The sequence below is a fragment of the Cryptotermes secundus genome, unplaced genomic scaffold (assembly GCF_002891405.2).
Source record: "Cryptotermes secundus unplaced genomic scaffold, Csec_1.0 scaffold384, whole genome shotgun sequence".
Lineage (NCBI taxonomy): Eukaryota > Metazoa > Arthropoda > Insecta > Blattodea > Kalotermitidae > Cryptotermes > Cryptotermes secundus.
The window spans coordinates 70,353-90,892 of NW_019731268.1; the positions used below are offsets into that span (position 1 = coordinate 70,353).

General features: G+C 42.4%; 1 protein-coding gene across 4 annotated transcripts in view; it reads left to right on the forward strand.

Moving 5' to 3' along the window:
• Positions 1-40: 40 nt before the first annotated feature.
• The window catches only part of LOC111866781 (inactive ubiquitin carboxyl-terminal hydrolase MINDY-4B), a 72,349-nt gene continuing 51,849 nt past the window's right edge, over positions 41-20,540 (forward strand). The window contains exons 1-2 of one of the 4 annotated variants that reach the window (XM_033752404.1): positions 41-301; positions 18,547-18,665. In XM_033752404.1, coding sequence (XP_033608295.1) covers positions 63-301; positions 18,547-18,665 — 358 coding nt within the window. In that variant the 5' untranslated portion in view covers positions 41-62. Of the gene's footprint in view, positions 408-10,519; positions 10,592-18,546; positions 18,666-20,540 lie in introns of those variants that run through there. The other 3 variants (XM_023856032.2, XM_023856033.1, XM_023856038.2) reach the window with 3 other exon arrangements.

Here is a 20,540-nt window from a genome sequence, read left to right on the forward strand (position 1 = left end):
AACGAAGCCTATTGTGTTATATAACGTGTAATGTATGAAATAAGGCAGGGGAATATACGTTAATGTTTGGCAAAGCCCTGCAGTATCACCATTATCCCATAATTTTATCATCAGTTGGTGGTACTGAAATTTTGAGCGGTTTTGTCATAGTGCGCATGAGCAGCAATGGACGTGCGCAAATCAAATTCAGTTGGTGTTTAGCGGTAAGTAGAAGTAGAAGCAAAAGCAATCCTGTAGAAAATAGCTTAAAGTTAGTGCCGGAAGCCGAAGGAAGTTATGCAGTATCGTCAGCATTGAATAAGTAAAGTACTGTAATGTGTAAATATTGCATGTAGTCGGGTTGTAGTTATCTGCTATAAGGTTGCAAATGCACTCATACCAACTTCAAGAGCTAATCAAATTCAGGCGTAAGTTAGAAATTCTGTTCATGTGCGACATCGCAATTGGAGGTGCTTTTAACATTACATTTTTAGTCTTTGATATGTGCCCATTTGACAGTGTTTTCTGTTTTTTTAATTGTTTAATTGCTATCATAACCTTATACAGTTGTCACAGCGTAACATGTTAATGTAAAAACAGTTTAAAATCTGTCAGTAATTTTCCTTAGCAGTTCCCGTTGAAATTAGTGGCGATAAAGCGATGAAACAAACGTGTTGTATCTGATGTGTGCTACTTCGTAGAATTATGAATGTAAGTTCACGTAATGAACTGCAGATATGTATGATTGAACTGTTTTCACTTTCCGTTCACAGTTACATAGGTTTAGTTTCGATAAATGCTCGCTCACTGCTCTTGCTACTCCCACATTCACGTCTTTGATGTGTGTACAGCAGAATTCCGGTTACTGCTGTCAATACACCATATAATCCATTATCTGATTGCTGTCATTCGCGCTCTTTGTTACACAGTAGTGTTTACAACAGCACACGCAAGCATAGGCCTTACAGTGGAGTGCTGAGCGGTTTTGAGTAAGATATGTTAAAAAAAAATCTGTTGCCTTTATTTCACGGTGCCCTATCTGCAAGATGATATCCGAATATGTATAGGGGTGCCCTATCTGCAAGATGATATCCGAATATGTATAGGGTTTTTAATTGCCGAATAGAATAACAACACCATTTAAATTCATGACTGTTACGATGCCCATAACTGGTGAAAATATAGTTTGCGGAGGTGCTAAGCAAACTCAAAGCCTGACATTACAAAGGAGGTGTGAACGTAACTAGTGTCATCTTAGGTCCTCCGTACACCAAAATTTAATTGATGGTAACTGTGACACTACTGTTTCATGCATTCTATCCACTCAGTAGGAGCCGTCCTTTCTGTCTGTCCGTCCGTCCGACCACACGAATTTCCCAAACAGGTAATGCATTTTCACGATTTTTGATATAAGGAGTCACACTAAAACATCGAAGAAACAGTAAATTTCGTTTTGCCCAACTGCACGAAACGTAAATTGGTTTTCATCAGATCTCATGAACGGAGCTCCGAATAAGAATTTATCTCAATCATATGCCGAAATTAATAATCCGAAGAGCGATAACTGGATATTTGGACATCGAAAAAATGAGATCAGGTTGAATTCTCATTTCCGGATCATATCTACTTACTTCCTATCACAAGTCATAAATTAATCATTTTGTTCGTTTTATATGGGTGTGAAATTTGGTCTCTCGTAAGAGAAATATTGTTAACAGGAAAATAACTGTCACAAAAAGAAAGAGGTTTTTAGTTTGAGTACAGTTTTGGAATTATATACTACGAATGTACACGAAAATAAAGCAAACGTTTTGGAAACGGATTTCGAAGTATATGATAGGAGCAAAAAATAGTAACTGGGGTAAATTTGAAAAAGGTCAAAGATTTTAGGTACCTACTTGGTCTGTCAGGTTTATAGTATAGGAATAAAGAAAAACTTAGAATAAAATCTAATGAACCTACCTAACTGATTTACCCAGCATTCTCTGGACCTAATGCACACATATAATTAGGAAGTATGATATACTGAAAAGATCCATTGTTGATATTACTGATGTGATTGTATATAAAGTAACAGAATTCTAAGGATATATATATATATATGTGTGTGTGTGTAGAAAAATGGGGTAATTCAGAGACGTAGACAAGTATGATAAATAAAACTGTACTTACGTATTAGCGGATGACGCTTTTTAAATTTTTTTCTCTCATGTCCGCCACATTAGAGCTGGCAACAGTAGAAATTGATCCGTGAAAACAAAATCCCGAGCCAAACCTTAAAAAGTATATTTATTTAAGGACAAAACCAGAAGCCTGACGTTTTCAAACGGAAACAGATGCCTATTTTTTCAAAAACGATACCTAAACCACAAATATGTGGACCTGTTGTTGGAGGCAAATTTTAAGGTTAGGCTTGGGTTCTGCTTTTACAAGTATGGTAATGCAGTAAAGTTGTAAAGTGTCTTGGATCATCCGTTAATACGTAAGTACCGTTGTATCTAACAACTGCAATTATAATAACAAAGTTTTCAGATTAAGAGTTGACATTAATTTCTGGTATGAATTGTTAGTAAAACAGGTGGTCTTTTAAATAGGCTTGAATGATTACTGATTCCAGAATTGATATGTTTCTTTATCTTCTGAAAATGTAGGAGGAAATCACGACAAACCGTAAATGCCAGATCTTGCCCCATTCTACTCTGCTGGATGACTGTCGCCATTAACAGTTATTGGTATTCTTTCTTTCGAATACTTGACCACCGTTTTGACTTGTCAACGGAAAGCTGTAAAAATGCATCTCGTACCTCTTGTCTTGTCCATCTCTCTAGCCGTACAGTTGCCTGTCTGTCCGCATGTAAGAACCTGAGAACCACCGAGGGGAATTTTACAATTTTTTAGTAAATTCTAAGTTTAGTTAAATTAGCACGACAATAGCGTACTCTTTAGATGAAGATGTACATGTGTTCGTCGTTCTCTGCGCTTTTTACAAAGACTATGTGACGTATTTAAAATACCCAAATAAACAATACACACACTGAGCAGGTTGGCCTAGCGGTAAAAACCTGGAATATTTATTCGAAGGTGCCCGGTTGGAATCTCGGCTGGGACACAGGTTATCTTGAGAAAGGGACTTAGTGGTTTTATTCAAGTCCCCCAGGAACATTCCGGAATGACATTTAAATTAGGCCACTGCCGCTTTCTTCCAAGACTTTCCAATTCAGCATTTATCTCTCATCCGATGTTATAAAGTCTCGATACTTAAAAAGCGTCGTTAAATAACCCACGGAAAAGAACAATGCACAACAAAAAATACTAAAAAAAAAAGGAATTGTTCATAGTCTAGAATTTTTCCATCTAGATTGGTCAAACTGTATATGGCCAAGATTACGTCCAGAATCACCGCCTACAGGGGGGGGGAGGGCAGTTTGCCCGGTTGTGAAGCAGACAGCTCATATCTTTAGAGGTCAGTAATGGGTGGAGATTTGACTACATGTACAGTCTCTCCTATATTTCCTTCCATATCCTTTCCAATTCATTAACGCTACAATTCGAAATCTTATAATCTGAACTGAACAATTGATGGCGTCGTTAAGTAAATCAGTATAGAAACTTTCAGTTACGGGCAGGACGCGCGAGAGTACAACAATGAGGTTACATTTACACCTGCTTCAGAAGTGTAACGGCGGTCTTCGGATTTCACCTGTCCTACTACAAAACTTCTCATGATCCAGTTGCTTCAATATCCTGAAGCCCATCCATGAATGCAACATCGGGTGCTGTTTGTAAAAACACATCCCTGCTGAAATTAAAGTTCCCAAAATGTTGGACGTAAGCCGTGGGCTTCAATTGTATTGTATGAACGCTGAACTTAATATTACTCTTAAGAGAAGAACGTCACTTACCGGTTTTGCAAAGCCTGGACTGACAGGACTTGTATATAGTGCAAAAGAGAGGATTTTCAGTAAAATACTGTATGTGCGATAAGCACACTTGATGAAAGGCCAAGCATATTCACAAGAGAAACCCATCCTGTTGTCAGAGAGGATGTTACATAAGGACTATGACCGCAAGGTTCAGTTGCAAAGAAAAAAAATCTGGTTCTTATCCTCTTAGGGGTTTGGCGCCAAGACGAACTGATTGGCGGTAAACCATCAGTCGTAAAGTAACTTTTACTTTGACTTTGATTGAGAGAGAGTCTTGAGCAGGCAGTGGGAAGAGTAGGAGGTTGGTGTAATGTGGTCACCAGCCTGGGAGTTCGGCAGTTGGAAGCCAGTTACTTCAGCTCGGGACCTGTAGTGAGATAGGCGACAGCCAGCGAGGACGTGAAGTTACAAACACAGAAATCGAGGTACCTACGGCATTGGAAACCGTTACCAGACAACAACTGGTGAAGAGACAGTAGACTGAGAAGATTTAGTACTTGCTGTAGTGAAGTGCAGAGTTTGTGAATTAGCGATAGCGCTATGGTTACTTGTACTTAGGATCTGTAAGTGTTCAATAAATCTTATTACCAATCTAAACCCCGTCTTTAGTCACTCATATAGGTGGCAATATATATATCACTTTACTGTCTTCCGTCAGATACAGAGCTCTTGTGCTTGGATTTTAGAGAAAAATAATGGGGTGGTATGAACTGGATTCATCTTGCCCAGTATAGGGACCAGCAGAGGACTCCTGTGAACACGGCAATGGACCTTTGGGTTCCATAAATCTTTGGAAAATTATTGAGCAGCTGAGCTACTGGCGGCTTCTCAAGAAGGACCCACGTCCATGGAATTAGTTTTGGTTTCTGTAATACAAAGTAAATTTCCCTTACCGCTGGGAATATAAAAAATAACTGTCTCTGTACTTAAGCGCCACTCCAGACAGGTGTGTGGGGTCGTGGAGGTAAAGCTTCAAGCAGTATAAATCTGTTCTTGATGATGTTGAACATTCAGCATGTTCTCTGACAGCTTAGTCCCTGGAGATAGGGTCGCCCCAGATTATCTGGGCGTAATGAGGAGAAATATTCTTCCTCTGCCAGGAATTGATGTTCTCTCCCATATTCATGAGATTTTCTGAGCTCTACTAAATCCTCGAGCCCTGCTGTAGAGAGTGTGTTGACATTTTGAAAGCTGCTATTTAGAAACTCACCTTCTAGCTCACAGAAAACACATGGCATATTGTAGGAGTTGAGATTCTCACAGCGGTGGGATAGAAAATTTTGTAGTCCTTTAAAAGTGAACCGACGTTTCGGAAGAACATTTCATCTCCATCTTCAGTTTTGAAGGATAAGCCAAGCAAGAAACTAGCTCATTCTACCTGGTAATCATGTAAATTGGGCCGTCAAACTGAAGACAAGATAGGCACTACTGTGTCTCTATTATCTGTTTATTATGCGAAGGTGTACGCTACATATTTCGACCTCTTCTAGATCATCATCAGGCGAGTTACAAGAAAAATAGAACACTTTAATTGTATTGTATTAATATGGATCCATATTTTACAGTCTTTTATTATTATTATTATTATTATCATTAACATTATTGCAGCGAATACACTTTTGGAGAATGTAAACTGATATACATAAAGTCCTACTGATGCGCGGTTGTCTACCTGCTTCACCTTTGTTTCTTGCTTTACTTATTCTTCGACTCTACAGACAGAGGCGAAATATTCCTTCGAAACGTCGGTTGACTTTCAACGGACTGCACGGCGTTACAACCCTGAAAACAGAGATCTTCATGCAGAGACTGACCTGTAAATATAAATCAACGCTGCTTATTGTTGGAATCTTACGGAAGACAGTGTGTGATAAAGTTACAGAGTTTTGAACGTTAAAGTAGGTGGTACTACAGTAACCTCTATGCTTTGAGGGGATGAACGGGCGGTGTGTCATAGGTGACTGGCACAGAGGCCCCAGGGCGGCTCCTAAATGGGAGTATCCACACTTCACATGTTCGTAGTGTTACACTAAGTTTAAATCAATAATGCCTTCCGAATTTGTGCCGGAAGGCGTCGGGGAGGGGGGGGGCGACCTACTAACACTGGTTTCTCTTCTTAGGAAATATAACCTCAGAGCAGGATTCGAGATTTTCACACCGGTGGCTATGAAGATTAATATCTTCTGGGATATAACGCCGTGTAGACCGTTGAAAGTCAACAGACGTTTCGGAGGAATAAGTCGTCTTCATCTTCAGGGCCGAAGAATAAGCCGAGCAAGAAAACAGCTTGCCACCTGCTTTCATGCTAATTCCTTGGTCGGCTTATTCTTCGACCCTGAAGATTGAGGCGATATGTTCATCCGAAACTTCGGTTGACTTCCAGTACACTACACGGCCTTATATCCTTCATAACCTCAAAGATTCGCGTTCTGGACATATTGTGGATTAGTTACTATAGGATTCTGACGATGGTGTATAACACGCAGATATATTGGGTTTTCGGACTTTATCCATTGTCCTGGTTTTAAGATAACTAAGAAAAACACGACGTTTCGGAAACTGGACCAGTGATTGAGGCTAGCTCTTTCTAAGGGACCCAACAGAATAGGTGTCCTCAGCTGAGGACGGAAACAGATCCAGTTTCCGAAACGTCGTGTTTTTCTTAGTTATCTTAAAACCAGGACGATGGATAAAGTCCGAAAACCCAATATATCTGCGTGTTATACACCATCGTCTGGATTGTAACGCAGATTTAATATTCATACGGCTTCTATAGATGTCGTTAGAGTCGACTGTTCCAAATTTCAGAATTCAAGGTTTGTTACTAGATCGAAAAGTGGCCTATTTCAAGCGACTCTCATATTGGACTATAAGCATACAGTGAAGTCGATATAATTCGGTGAAGTAATTTGTGTGCTTAATGAATTAAGAACTTAGCCGTTAAGACACGGAGACGAGAGGTCAGCTTCATGATCCGTCCACTTTACTGTTGGGGAAAGAACTTTTGCTATTCATTGGAGAGGATGCTGGGTGATCCCCAAAGCCGGTCTGGATGCTGTCGATAGGAAAACATATCTTACCTCTACCGGGAATCGAATCCAGTTTTCTCAATCATCCAGCTCATAGTCTAGTTGCAATACCGACTGAACTATCCAAGCTCTTGTACAGTTAAATACGCCAGGGATCTTCATGGGGGTAAAGGGCGGCCGAGCATAAGGCTGACAACGTCACCGCCATGTGTGAGCCGATTGTCTAGAAAATGTGGGACCCTCGACATCTCAACCCGAAGGGCCTCCGCGGCTTGTTACAGGGATAGCTTCATCTTTCTTTTATATCCGCGACGAGAAACTTTTTTTTAAATGTACGGGGAATTTCAAATATTAATACATGACTCGTATTTGTTGCAGTTTCTCTAATTGCAGAGAAAGCTATATTTAAAAAAATAATATAACTAAATAGGAAGTGTTTAGAAAGAATTAATGTATAGAGGCTTACTGTAATAAAAAGGCAGTCTTTTTTGTTTTCCTTGGCACTACAGCCCCAGTGGACCTAGGTCTACCTCCATGAATTTATCCGTTCACTTCGGTTTTTCTAGATCATACACAATCGGTAGGGCTCCTTGGGCGGGTGATCAGATCGTCGCAAGGCCTCTACCTGTGCACAAACACAGAAAAACACACAAACTAAACATCCATGCCCTGAGTGGGATTCGAACCCACGATCCCGGTTTCCAAGCGAGCGAAGACAGTACATGCCTTAGACCGCTCAGCTACCGTGACCGGCAAAAGGCAGTCTTACTCATGCTTATTTAGACAATAGCATTATTGGGAACCCAGTACAACCTAACACTTTCTTACTAATTCGGGAACTATTTCGAGACTGTGCGTCTGTAATTGATTCTATACGTTGTGCCCAAGAAGTAATGGCATATATTCTGACAGTAAAGAAGTTCTTAAAAATCATGCCATGCTCTTTACAGCGTTCTTTCTACAGACTGTGGAGGTGAAGAAAGCTACATCCCCGTGGAATTTGAAGTCACATCCGAGTTCAGTTCATTCCCGTTCATTTCCTAGTAGAGCATCCCCTCCCCACCGGGATTCGTCAATGTTCTATTTCAAATATCCGTGGTTTTCTATTTATATCCAGTGTTTCCAATCCCAGATTTGGTTTTACGTTGTCTATCCGCGGATTTTAAAGCGGCCTCCGTAGTCTAGGGGTAACGTTCCCACCTCATGACTCAAGGTACGCGGGTTCAAACCCGGCTGAGGTCGTGGAATTTTTAAGGGCGGAAAAATTCAGGGAACAAGTCCTCCGGGAGGGACTTTAAACCGTGGGTCCCGTGTCGTAGCTTTACGGCACGTAAAAGAGCCTCATGCCTCAAGGAGGCCTCTGAGCCATTTATTAAGGACATTTCCCGCCAAACAATAGTCTCTAACGCCTCTGGTAGATGGGGGAAGCATCTAGATACCGCTGAGCCAGTAGAGGCCGAACTCGCTGGCTGAGTCGGGACTGATGGCGCGCACCAGTATCGGTAGGGTATAGAGACTGGTAGAATATCATAGGGGGACGTACAATAGACCACTGGTCTCGGTGCATGGGGAAACCCAGCCCCTCCAATAATAATAATAATAATAATAATAATACGCTGATTTTAATTTGCGTACACGAGGAAAAAATAATCAGTGACTCCGGCACCAAAAAATCCACATTTGTTGTCAGCCAGCGTCTTCATAATGCCAGAGAACCGCTGATGTTTTTACCTTTCAGTAATTATATTCCTTTATTTTATTCCATGATGCAGTTTTATAAAGTTTACTCGCATTTTATATCTCATGTCATTATGTACTGGAGGAACAGCCAATTTAAGTTTTGATGAGTAACAGTATTTGCGATTTCTCTAACCCTCAATTACGGATAAGGCATTGGTTTCTCAGACCGCGGGGTTTTCAGGTAACTCGCGATTGGAGAGTGGTTTCTGTGCTGTCGAGGTGACTACATGATATATGTTAGACCTGTATCACGATCGATCGTATAATTTCGTTGCTGAACCCGTTTGAAGTTAACAAGATGCATATACGAATAGACTTCATTAAAATATATCTTATGGCTCTTACGGGTGTATGAAATTGAGCAATTGTATGTGTTGCTGTCGAGATATGTACACATCAACTGCGAATTTGGATTAGTCTTTTGATTTCATATCACTGGCCTCGGACACAATTTTGCTGCAAATACTCCTACTGTCCATACCCTTCACGGCCCACTGAAAACAAAGGGAATTTGAAGATATCCGGGATTACTCGTTTTTTTTTTTTGGACTTTGTCCATCATCTGGTTTTCTAAGGAACAACGTTTCGAAACCAGGATATGTTACCGTCTTCAGGTGAACGGTGAGAGGCACCTACTCTGTTGGATCCGTTAGAAAGAAACAGATCTGGTTTCCGAAATGTTGTGTCCCTTAGAATACCGGATGGGGGACAAAGTCCAGAACCCAGAAGTCCCGAGTGTTGAATATCATCGTCAGAACCCTTTGGTATAGAAATTGTCCTGGCCGTATCTAGTTTCAGCAAAAGCTCGGATTGAACACATATTTAGACGAAAGCCTGAATTTTAAGGTTTTTATTTTTTTTACAATAAGCGACGATTTAATTCACGCATGTTTATGCAGTAACATCGTTGCTAATCCAGAACAGATTATAGCAACTGTAACCGTCCAGTGTGGATCGGCCGAGATGGAAGGACAAGATTCGACTTCTAGTCGCAGGCGGAACCAAACTGATCTTGTCGGGAAGATTCCTATCTACTGGGATGTAACACCGTGTAGTTCGGTGAAGTTCAACAATGTGTCGGAGCAACATACTTCCTCCATCTTCATAGCCGAAGAAACTAACAAGAAGCAGGCGACAATCAGAGTCGCTCGCCCCGTCAACCCTGAAGATGTAGGCAGTATGCTCCTCCGAAAGGTCCATGAACTACCAAATAATAAGACGACGCATCTCAGAAAACAGTACTCTTCAGTCTCCGCTCTGAGAACCTCAACTCGCATATATATCTCATCGTGTTTCTCAGTGGCTTCCCTAAACCACGGGAGGAAATCAACCGCTCACCATCCGGAGTAGACGAAGCTCTAAGTAACGGAAATCATCCAGTTGAATGAGATTTTGTGCCGAGCACAGTGGCCGCGCGGTCTGAGGTATGAAATGTCTTCGCCCCCTTAAACACTAGTATCGTGATTTCAAATCCTACTTCAGGCATGGATGTCTGTCCGTTTATGATTTCCTGTGCAAGTAACGGCCTCGCGACGGGCTGATCCCCCGTTCAAGGAGTCCTACCGACTGTCTAAGAATTAATTAATTTTGAATGGGCATAGGTCACACAGTCTAATCCCTTAAGGTAGAAGAAGATAAAGAAAATGATGTTGCTCTAAGGTTTTGTATTCATTGAATTTGCAAAATGTTACCAAACGTTAGTAACTCGTGGCGGGACATATGAATGCGCATTAGCAAGGCGCGTCGCTCAAGCACTAATGTGTGTGAAACTGAATTGGTGCTTCGCGTTCTGCGCCGTTCGTGTGTGTGTAGTCGGTGGAGACGTTTGTCGAGCGTGTGTTGTGCACAGAGATTCGTGTCTACAGTTTGTTTCCTCTCTTGCTGTTTGGTGTCCAACAAGTCCGAGATCTTCCTGAAAAGGTTTTGTTATGTTTTATGTTTTTTTAGTTTCTTGGGGTGGGGTGAGAGTCCACTTTGTACGTCGGCCTTTGTATCGGCCCCGGATGATAGATAATAATGAATGTGGAGTAGTCAGTGAAGTGAGAATTTGCAGGGAAAACCGAAGCACTCGGAGAAAACCTGCCCCAGTGCCACTTTGATCACCACAAACCCCACATGACCTGACCTGGGCTCGAACCCGAGCCGCCGCTGTGGGAAGCTAGCAACTAACCGCCTGAGCTATGGCGCGGTCTTGTTTTTAACTCTAGTTAAACTCCAGCAGTAAACTATATTTATAGGTCTTTCGTCTTNCACTAGGCCATGAAGACGTATGGGGTGGGGGGGTGGATGTATAGGTCCACATTTTCTTTACCTCGATACTAGTTGGAGGCGAGTGGTCAGCTTCACGCCCCTGCCGCTTTTCCCCCGGGAAAATAGCCCCCATTGGGTAGGGAGCTAGGTGGGCCCCAGAGCCAGTCTGGAAGACATGGAGAAGAGAAAATTCTTAATCATACTGGGACTCGAACTCCGACCCCCTCGGTCGTCCAGCCCGTAGCCAGTCACTATACTGACTGCGCTATCCCGGCTCCCCTTATGTTAGCAGTATTATTAATTATATATCCGGATAATGGATCCATTGTGGAAGAACTCCTTTTAAATAAGTTACAGTTAATACTACCGAAGTCAGTTAAGCAGAGCAGCATTAATAGATTGAGATGTGATATGTCTTAATGTAAGCATGAAAAAGAGGCCGCGCCACAGCTTAAGCTCAAGCTTCCCACCGCGGCGGCCCGGGTTCGCTCCCGGGTCTGGTCAAGTGGGATTTGTGGTGGACAAAGTAGCGCTGAGGCAGGTTTTCTTCGAGTACTTCGGTTTCCCCTGCCAATCTTCATTCCACCAATTGCTCCACAATCACCCTCACCTCTCATCTGGGGCTGGTACAATAGGCCAGAAGTGGCCGCAGTACAAGGAACTTAGTCCCACCCCACTAGCAATAAAAAAAAATGAAAAATCGAAAAAAAGAAGTGCGCAATTGTCTTCCATTTATCTGCATTCATGACTTCGAGAATCACAGAATGGATTCTCATAATATTTTAAACTGAAAAGTTTTCTCTGAATATTTTCGACTTGTTCCAGTTTTGGTTAAAATTGGAGAAAATAACGCACACTTTACACGTAGATCTACACGGGTTTCTGCGCATGTCTCGAGCATAACTCGCTAAATATTTATCGCAATGAAAATTTTCGAAACTGTCACATGTATTATTGGTTTTGGATTGAATTATTGGATTTATTGACACCTTATAAACAGTACTCGGAACTACGGGCAATATAGCGCTGTCGCTGATCTACGCTTTACAGTTCACCGTTACACGCGCACTAGTGTTCTCAGTCTGCACTAGTCGTATCCTGGCAACGGATTTACAATAGTCTCACTGTCACTTCAAATCACACACGAAGACTTCTTTCACAGCCTAATTTACTTCTTGCCATCTCTTCTCAATCACCTTAGACTGTCATTTCCATAACACCGCCCAATTTTCGACAGCAACTGACCCAAATTAACTCTTCTTCAACTGGACTCACTAAAATTCTTATAATAACTAAATGCTGGAACTCCCGTTATATAGCCCTGGGGGCGGATCCCACAGAAAACACCGTCTTCTATTGTTAAGTAGTGTTTTAGGCGTGTTTATTGATTCGTTGCCTAGCAATAGGTGTCCTATTTTTGCGCGCGTTGGTTCCCGCGGGAATGTGTTTACCGAGTCGTTGCCTAGCAATGGGTCTATACGTCACAATATTTTATTCTCAATAGGTATTGCGACTTTTGAGATAATTAAGGAAAGTGGAGAAAATGCGCCAAAATTTTTTGCTCTATGTACACACTTCCTGACTTATGTAGAATTTGAGTTTCTCACAGCCGTGGTTATGAAGAGCAATATCTTCTGGGACATAACGCCGTGTAGTTCGTTGAAAGTCAGGTTGCCGTTCAGGGCACTACATGGAGTTATGTCCCAGAAGATAGAACTCTTCACTTCCTAACTTCTTTAAATATTGTAACGGAAAAATCCATTGCTAGACGGCACTTCGATAAACACCGCCTGAAAACCTGGAAGCGGAAGTCCATTTGTTAGGCAACGGTTCAGTAAACACAGATTCCCGTGGCAACTGATAACACAGAATAACAGAGGAACCGTTGAGATGGTGATCTGTATTCTGGCAGTCTGAAAGTTGTACGTGTAAGAGAATCGTAATTCATTCGTAAGGGAGTTCAATGTGTGAGCAGCGATTCGTCGGTCTCATTCGACATGGTTATAGAGAAGAAGCTCGTGGTCCAGTAAGGAACAGAGCGAGTCTTAGGCAATCATTGATTGTGAGCTGTACAATTGTAATTATAAAAAAGTGCCAGTAAATCCAATCATCCAGTCCAGAACCCAGTATTATTAGTCACGCAAACCCCGAATACGTGACAGTATAAAATGAAAGATCACTGTATTCTGTATTTTAATAAAAAATATTGAAAAATAAACTCTGTGACCTGTAACCCTCAAACGAACTATACCGAAAGAGCGACCGCCGCTTGTCGGTGAAGTTAGTGCCAACTTTTGCGGATAGAGGGTGTCGCGTGGTCAGCGCAACGAAACCCCACGGCCGTTAATCTCGGTTTTCTAGACCGGAGCCGCTATTTCTTTGAAACAGCTCCTCAGTTATCATCACGAGGCTGTGTTCCAGACCCACTAGTTCTCAGAATATCTGGTAGCGCCGGGAAACGATTCCGGGACCTCCAGATCTGTAGCCAGGAACTCTGACCACTAGACCACAGAAAAATATTGAATATTCGAGGAAACAGACTCAAGCCAGAATAAACGCGAAATTACTTATGTAGAACACTGTACTTACTCGGCGGAGCAATTCGCGTGTTTGGGAGGAGTTTTGGCGCCTCCGCCATAATAGGTGCAGCGCATAGCCGTTATCTCTGCCTGCAGCTGAGAACTTCTGTGGCTCTTACCCATCTGTTCCTGCATGATAGAACTTTACACAATCCGTGGCTAATGGACGGAAGGAAACAAATTTCCTTGCGTCATCGAATTCTTTTCGACGTCCATTCCATTTGTGTTTTATGGTTCATTATGTGCCAGTGCTTTCATTTAATTTGCCTGGATATCTTCCAGAGATAGGTACCGTGGAAACAGGAATGAATTTATTGCATTGCTTTTCAAAATGTGGGTCGCCACCCCCAGGGAATTGGCGACCTGCTATAAGGATGCGGGGAGGGGAGTCATCGAGTTCTCTAGATAGTTCTATCCATGAGTAGCCAGAAAATTCGCGAGATTTAATATAGATGCTTCAGGAAAATGTATCTGAAAACGGCAAAATATTCTGCAAAATTCGTGTGGCTCTACATTTACATTGCGTAGGTGAGTGGACAATATTAAAATAGATCTTAGAGAGATAGGATGGGATCGTATGGATTGGATTGATCTGGCTTAGGATAGGGAGCAGTGGAGGGCTCTTATGAACACGGTAATGAACTTTCGGGTTCCATAAAATTCTGGGCAATTCTTGAGTAGCTGCAGAATTTGCGGCTCCTCAAGAAGGGCTCAGCTCCATGAGTAAGTAAGTAAGTAAGTAAATAAGTACATATACATTATGTAGCTCACTGTACGTGTAGACAGGCTCTAAAGCCATTTAGGTTCCTGCTGTCACCGTACAGCCTGATAGGGTCCTGCAACAGTGTAGAGAACGGGAATTTTTGCTGACCGACAGAGTTGCTATAGCAGCAGATTCTTGGTAAACAATCCGTTGCTGGGCGTAGCCCTGCAAGTCGTGAAAGGCGACGGAAAAGGAACTCATTGCCTGTGGGTATAACTGGGCCACCCTGTTCCTGGGGGGATGTAAATACAGGGACCTGGCCCTCCAGGTTTGGGGAGTCCTGAAACTGAGAAAGTCAAAGGTATTCATGGGTTCCACAGGACTCGGACCTCAGAATGACTGCGCTGTCAGGGCCCAGCAGCAATTGTAAACGACAGAATTATCCTCTCATAAGAGAGAATGTTACATAAGGACTATAACCGCAAGCATTCGGTTTAGAAAAATACTGGTTGGGGGTCTCAAGGGGCTTGACAGCAAGACGATCTGATTGGTGGTAAATCACCAGTCGTAAAGTAACACTGACTCTGACTCTGACTGAGAATTATAGAATTGAGAGTCGGCACTCGAACGTAATTGAGAAGAGATGGCAAGAAATGAAATACTTAATGTGTGCTGCATTTACACTGAGACTGTTATAGTTCCAGTGTTAAAATCCGTTACCAGGAATCGACTAATGGAGAATATAACAGACTGAGGACACTGGTGTGTGCGTAACGGGGACACGGCAAACTGTGTAGGTCAGCGATAGCGCTGTAACTGCCTGTAGTCCCGAGTTGTGAATGTATAAGTTGCAATACATCGAATTATCCAATCCCAAATCCCGTCTATAGTCACACAACCCTAAAACGTGATAATATCAAAATATCTATCTGATGTATGACAAAGCTAATATATTTGGGAAAGTCTGTAATACGAATAAATTACAGTTGCGTTCGATAAGAAATTAAGAACGCATTAAATTGTGAGAAAAATTCGTTTTTCCAGTCTGTCCAAAAATATAAAGATCAGAATACACAAAACTGTGTGACTTTACTTGTTTTCGTGTATGGATCTCGTATATGGCTGCGCCATAGCTCAAGCAGTTTCGATCCCGGGTTTTGTCAAGTGGGATTTGTGGTGGACAAAGTGGAGTTGGGGCGGGTTTTCTCCGAGTACTTCGGTTTCCCCTGCCAATCTTCATTCCACCAAATTCTCCATCATCATAATCACCCGGGGCAGGCTACAATAGGCCAATCAGTGGCCGCCATGCCGAGTGGACCCATTTGGACTCCACCCCCCACTAAGAGAATTAAAAAATAATTAGTCTCGTTTACTAAGGGACGAACACAGACTGAGAATGTCTGAGGAGAATATTTGGACCTATGAAGGATGAAGTAGCAGGAAGGAGACACTCGTACGAGTATAATGAAGAGCCTCACCATTTTTACTCTTCATACTATATTATTAGAACCAACAATTCAAAGGGGGGGGGGGGCACGCGGTAGCGAAGTCGGTTGAGATACTGCGATTCAAGCCGAAAGGTCGTGGATTCGATTTCCGGTGAGGTCACTGGATTTCTTAATTGATTTAATCCTTCCGGCTGCACTATGGCCTCGCAATCGACTCAGCCTCTAACAGAAATGAGTACCAGGAATCTTTCTGGGGGTAAAGGGCGGCCGGTGCGTAAGGCTGACAGCCTTACCGCTGTCTAGAAAATGTGGGAGCCTCGACGTCTCACAACCCTATGGGCCTTCACGGCCTGTTGCAGGGATAGCTTCACAATTTTAGCTTTTACCTTTACAAATTCAGAAAGGATGACATTGGCGGGGTGTGTAGCATGAACAGGAGAGAAGAAATTTATACAATTTTTGATCTGAAAACCAGAACAAAAGGGACGAAGCGTAGATGAATGTATATTACTTGACTTGAAACGGATAGAGAATGAACAAGTTGTAAGGGGTGAAATAGATTACTTTTGCTGTGGATAGGGACCAATCTCAGGCCCTTGTGAATAGGTAATGAGCCTTTGGATTCCATTAAAAGCGGAGAAATTTCTTTGTTAGCTGAGAGGTCATTATCTTCTCAAGGAGAACTTGGTTCTATGGAATTAGTTAATGTTCTTCATTGCCGCCTTTACAGGTGAGGCGCTTCTCAGACACAGTAGTATGTCAAAGGCTAAAACACAAACTTGCATATTGTAGGATCCTAATCATTGCACTCGAACTTTCCCGTATCGCATGAATAACAGTTTCTTCTCCTGCACCAACTGCAATTCCATTCTTCATATGCTCTGCTTTACACATAACCATTGCAGTGAGTGGCAGTTCTGTCACCTGCACAGTTCTTTGCTGTTATCCATGTTGACCTAGTAATATAAACTTTTTAATTGATAGGCTGAATATCGAGGACTGCTGCACCCTTTCTCTGGGAAGTGGGATCAAGCCTACGGGGCCTCACACACACACTTACTGATGCTTACTGTTTTATGTTAAAATATACTGAACAGTTCGACTCCTCGGTGCTACATACAAGTACAGACTCCTTATCCCCTTAGTATCACAGACAGATTTGTTATTCTAACTGCCTCAGGCCGACTCTTTCTTGTACCATCGGCCGGTTCTTCTTGACGTCACACACCGATAACGTCTTGGTGCCACAGGCCGATTCTTTCTTGTTGGTGCCACAGGCCGATTCATTCTTGTTGGTGCCACAGGCCGATTCTTTCTTCTTGGTAACACTTGCCCATTCATTTTTATCGGTGTCATGAGCCAGTTCATTTTCTTAGTTCCGTAAGCCGATTAATAATATTTGGAGCCACAGGCTGATCCATTCTTCTTGGTAACACATGCCGATTCATTTTTATTAGTGCCATGGACATATTGCTTCTTCCATTCCAACCTTGACGTCCTCCAACCATATTCACAGAAACTCTAAAAATTCCTTCTATAGAAGATGAGGCCAGTATACAGACTTGACTTTCGCCGTTCAGCAGAGGAATTGAGAAATATTCGGACCCAGAATCCCTTGGATGAAGCCATACTCCAAAGCCGTCAGCAGTGTCTGAACCTTTTCTTGCTAAGTGTGAATCAGAAAAAAGAATCTCCTCTCTTCATATACAAGGGTTGGATAAAAAGTAGTGGCAACACTGCTGTAACATGAAAGATGTGCGTCAGGTGGCACTAGCGCCGTCTGTAGCTGATAGCAGAAGTTCGGTTGAAGTAGTGCAGTGAGTGGGTCTGATTGTGTTTCATTGAGTTACATTGTGCATCGTCTTGAAGTGCAGGAGCCCAGTTCAAGCGCCCTAACAACATGTTTACGAAACAAGAACAAAGCTCCTGGATAAAAATTGAAGTTGAACGATGTCGTAGTGCACAAAACTGTTATCAGGGACTGCGAGAAGCATGTGGTGATTCTGCTTTGCCATATCGCACAGTGGCACGGTGAGTGCAATTGTTCCATGAAGGGGGGGACGCCATTCAGGACGACCCCATGTTGACAACCACATAATTCAGCTTCTTGCTTCTTTGCTGGATGACGATCGTCGATGGGCTGTGTGGGAGTTGGCTGCTGAGGTAGGCGTATGTCACAAAACCGAGCTCCACGTTCTGCACGATATTCTTGGGTAACGCAAAATTGCAACGCGTTCTCCTTATAACATCTCGGCCCGGATTGCGTAGAAAACACCGTTCATTGTTGTACTACAATCGTTTCTGTGGGGACATGTTTGTTTTCGTAGGCGTTATTCAGTAACGGTTTCATGTACTTGCTTATTAGAAATCTGTTGCCTAGCAGCAGATGTTGTTTCGTTGTTTGTTTCGAGGTCGTTACCGAGTAACGTGTCTGCGTGCTACAATATAGTATACTACTCTTCACATATCACCATCAAAATATTGCCAGTACCCACAAAGTAGGCACAATGCATTGAAACATAAAACTGCTCACTGTTTTGACGTTTTACTGTACAAAATTTACGTCACGTAACATGTTGATGCTGACAATTCGTTGCTGTGTTCACCTGAAATTGTGTAATGACAGTGGTAAATCTCACTGTTACGAAACTTAACGCGGGATATTGAGTAAGGAAGGGATTCCGTGTCTCAGAGTTTATTTAGAAGTGACAGATGTTTCTGACTGGAGAAACTCATCTGCGATATGGAAACTGCAGCATACCAAGGGCATATGTCCACATGCATTGTCGACACTTAAACACACATACTCTGTAACAGTCCTGCAGGAAATGGAACAGATTTTAAGCACGTCCAGCTCCTGAACATGATAGTAATGCTGTCATATTATTGGTGCAGGATGGACGCACGGCTGTTGCCGGGGATCAGCTCCTCCACCGGGGGCCCCAACAGGAAGTTGGAGGCCCTTGCGAAGGCACTGACTACCCTGGGAGCTGGGAAGAGGGCGGTTCTCCCCGGTAAGTGGGATCACAATGACCGCAAAGGACAACAATGAACAGGGCTGTAGTCGTTAAAGTTTAGTACTCAGTTCCCAGCTGAAAGAAGCGGGCATGTCTCTTGGTATGAAGCTATTCTCATCGGCTACGTAATGAGAGTTCTGTCCGTCTAATTGCAGATTGTAAGATAAACAGCTGACGAAATGTACTTGCTTCCGCCTCAAACAGCGACATGACAATTAAAGAAACTACAGCCAGCTACAGCCCTAAGTTCTTTTATTGTGTTACTTGAGCATTTGAAATATATAGAATGTCAGGAAAGGTCAATATTCTGGGAATCAATATTTCAGTCATTCTAAGCAAAAGAGTGTATACGTACTTGTATCCTATTCCAAATGGTTTCCTAGCTACTTCACTCTACAGTTACCAGACTGTAGATAAGGATATATTACGTACTGTTTCTAATCTGTCTAGTTATGGATCAACAGCCCTTGTGGACCTTGGCCGCTTTTTCAGTTTCTTAATCTATATACAATCGGTAGTACTCCTCGGAAGGGGGATCAGCCCATCGCAAGGCCGCTACCTGCACGCAGAACAACACAAATATAATAAACGCACACAGACATCTATGTTCCGAGTGGGATTCGAACCCACGATCCCAGCGTTACAGGGGGCGAAGACAGTTCGTGCTTTAGACCGCGCGGCCACTATGATCGGCGACTGTTTCTAATACCGACATTTATTGTTCAAGCGACAAAGTTGGTACAGTTTACCTAGTATTTTCGAAAATTCCACCGTCAACATCAATGCACTCTGCAACTCGTGTGAGGACAGCATGCAGCATATCGGCATATCCGGCATTTGTGAAGATGTGAGGCATTTTTTCACAACACTCCTACAATGTCACTATCAGCAGTCACAACGGCCAACTGACGCTTCACGCCGATTCACATGCGGGAGGGAAGGAAAATATTGGGCGCCAAATCCAAACTACTGTACAGTGAAATAGCTGTCTCGGAAACGGTTTGGAATAGGACACATGTACATATACACGTTTTTGCGTAGAATGACCGATATTATGACCTGCTAGAATATTGACTTTTCCTCCTGGGACATCCCGTATATGCAGTACAATATTGTAGATGCAACATTTCATAAAGAATTGGTTAAACACCATTTAGCCTAAGTTTTATTTATGTATACGTCTATATACAAAGTTTCGGCCGTATATATTTCCACGTGTATGAATGATTATAGACGGGGTTTGGCTTGGTGGCAAGTTCTATTGACCACTTATAGACCCACAACTCGTAACTACAAATAACTATAACAGCCTCACTGCATTACACACCCTTAAGATCACTTTAATTGCAGCATACATAATCTTCTGTCTTCACTAGCTGTTTCCTGGTAACAGCTTCTAACAGTTGAGATTCTTCAGCTACCGCGCTCGCGCTACCGTCTCTCAACTGACTCGTTGCTCCGAATGACTAACTCCCCAGGCTGGCGACCATCTCATACCAACTTCCTAGTCTTGCTTTCACTGACTAACTGCAAAGCTACATGCGTGTATGTTGCGGGCATTATCTGGCAACGGCCGCTGTTTAAATTCATTAGTAACGGGTCTGTACACCATAATATGATTCGTCAAATTGCTACTCAGTATTACAACATTGCGTTTCAGACTTGAAAACTTAAAAGTTTCTTTAAGAAATCAAGTTGAATCCTTGTTCAAATAATGTAAAACTGACGTATTTTGCGTTTTTATTTTCCTATGTCCTTCTTTGTTGCGTTCCGTTTGTTGCTATGTATCGTCTTTATCAGTAAAGTATAAATTTATTGGATGCTTCTTCGGTTCTATGTTGTGGCATATTTGCTCAAAGCAAGAACTGTGGA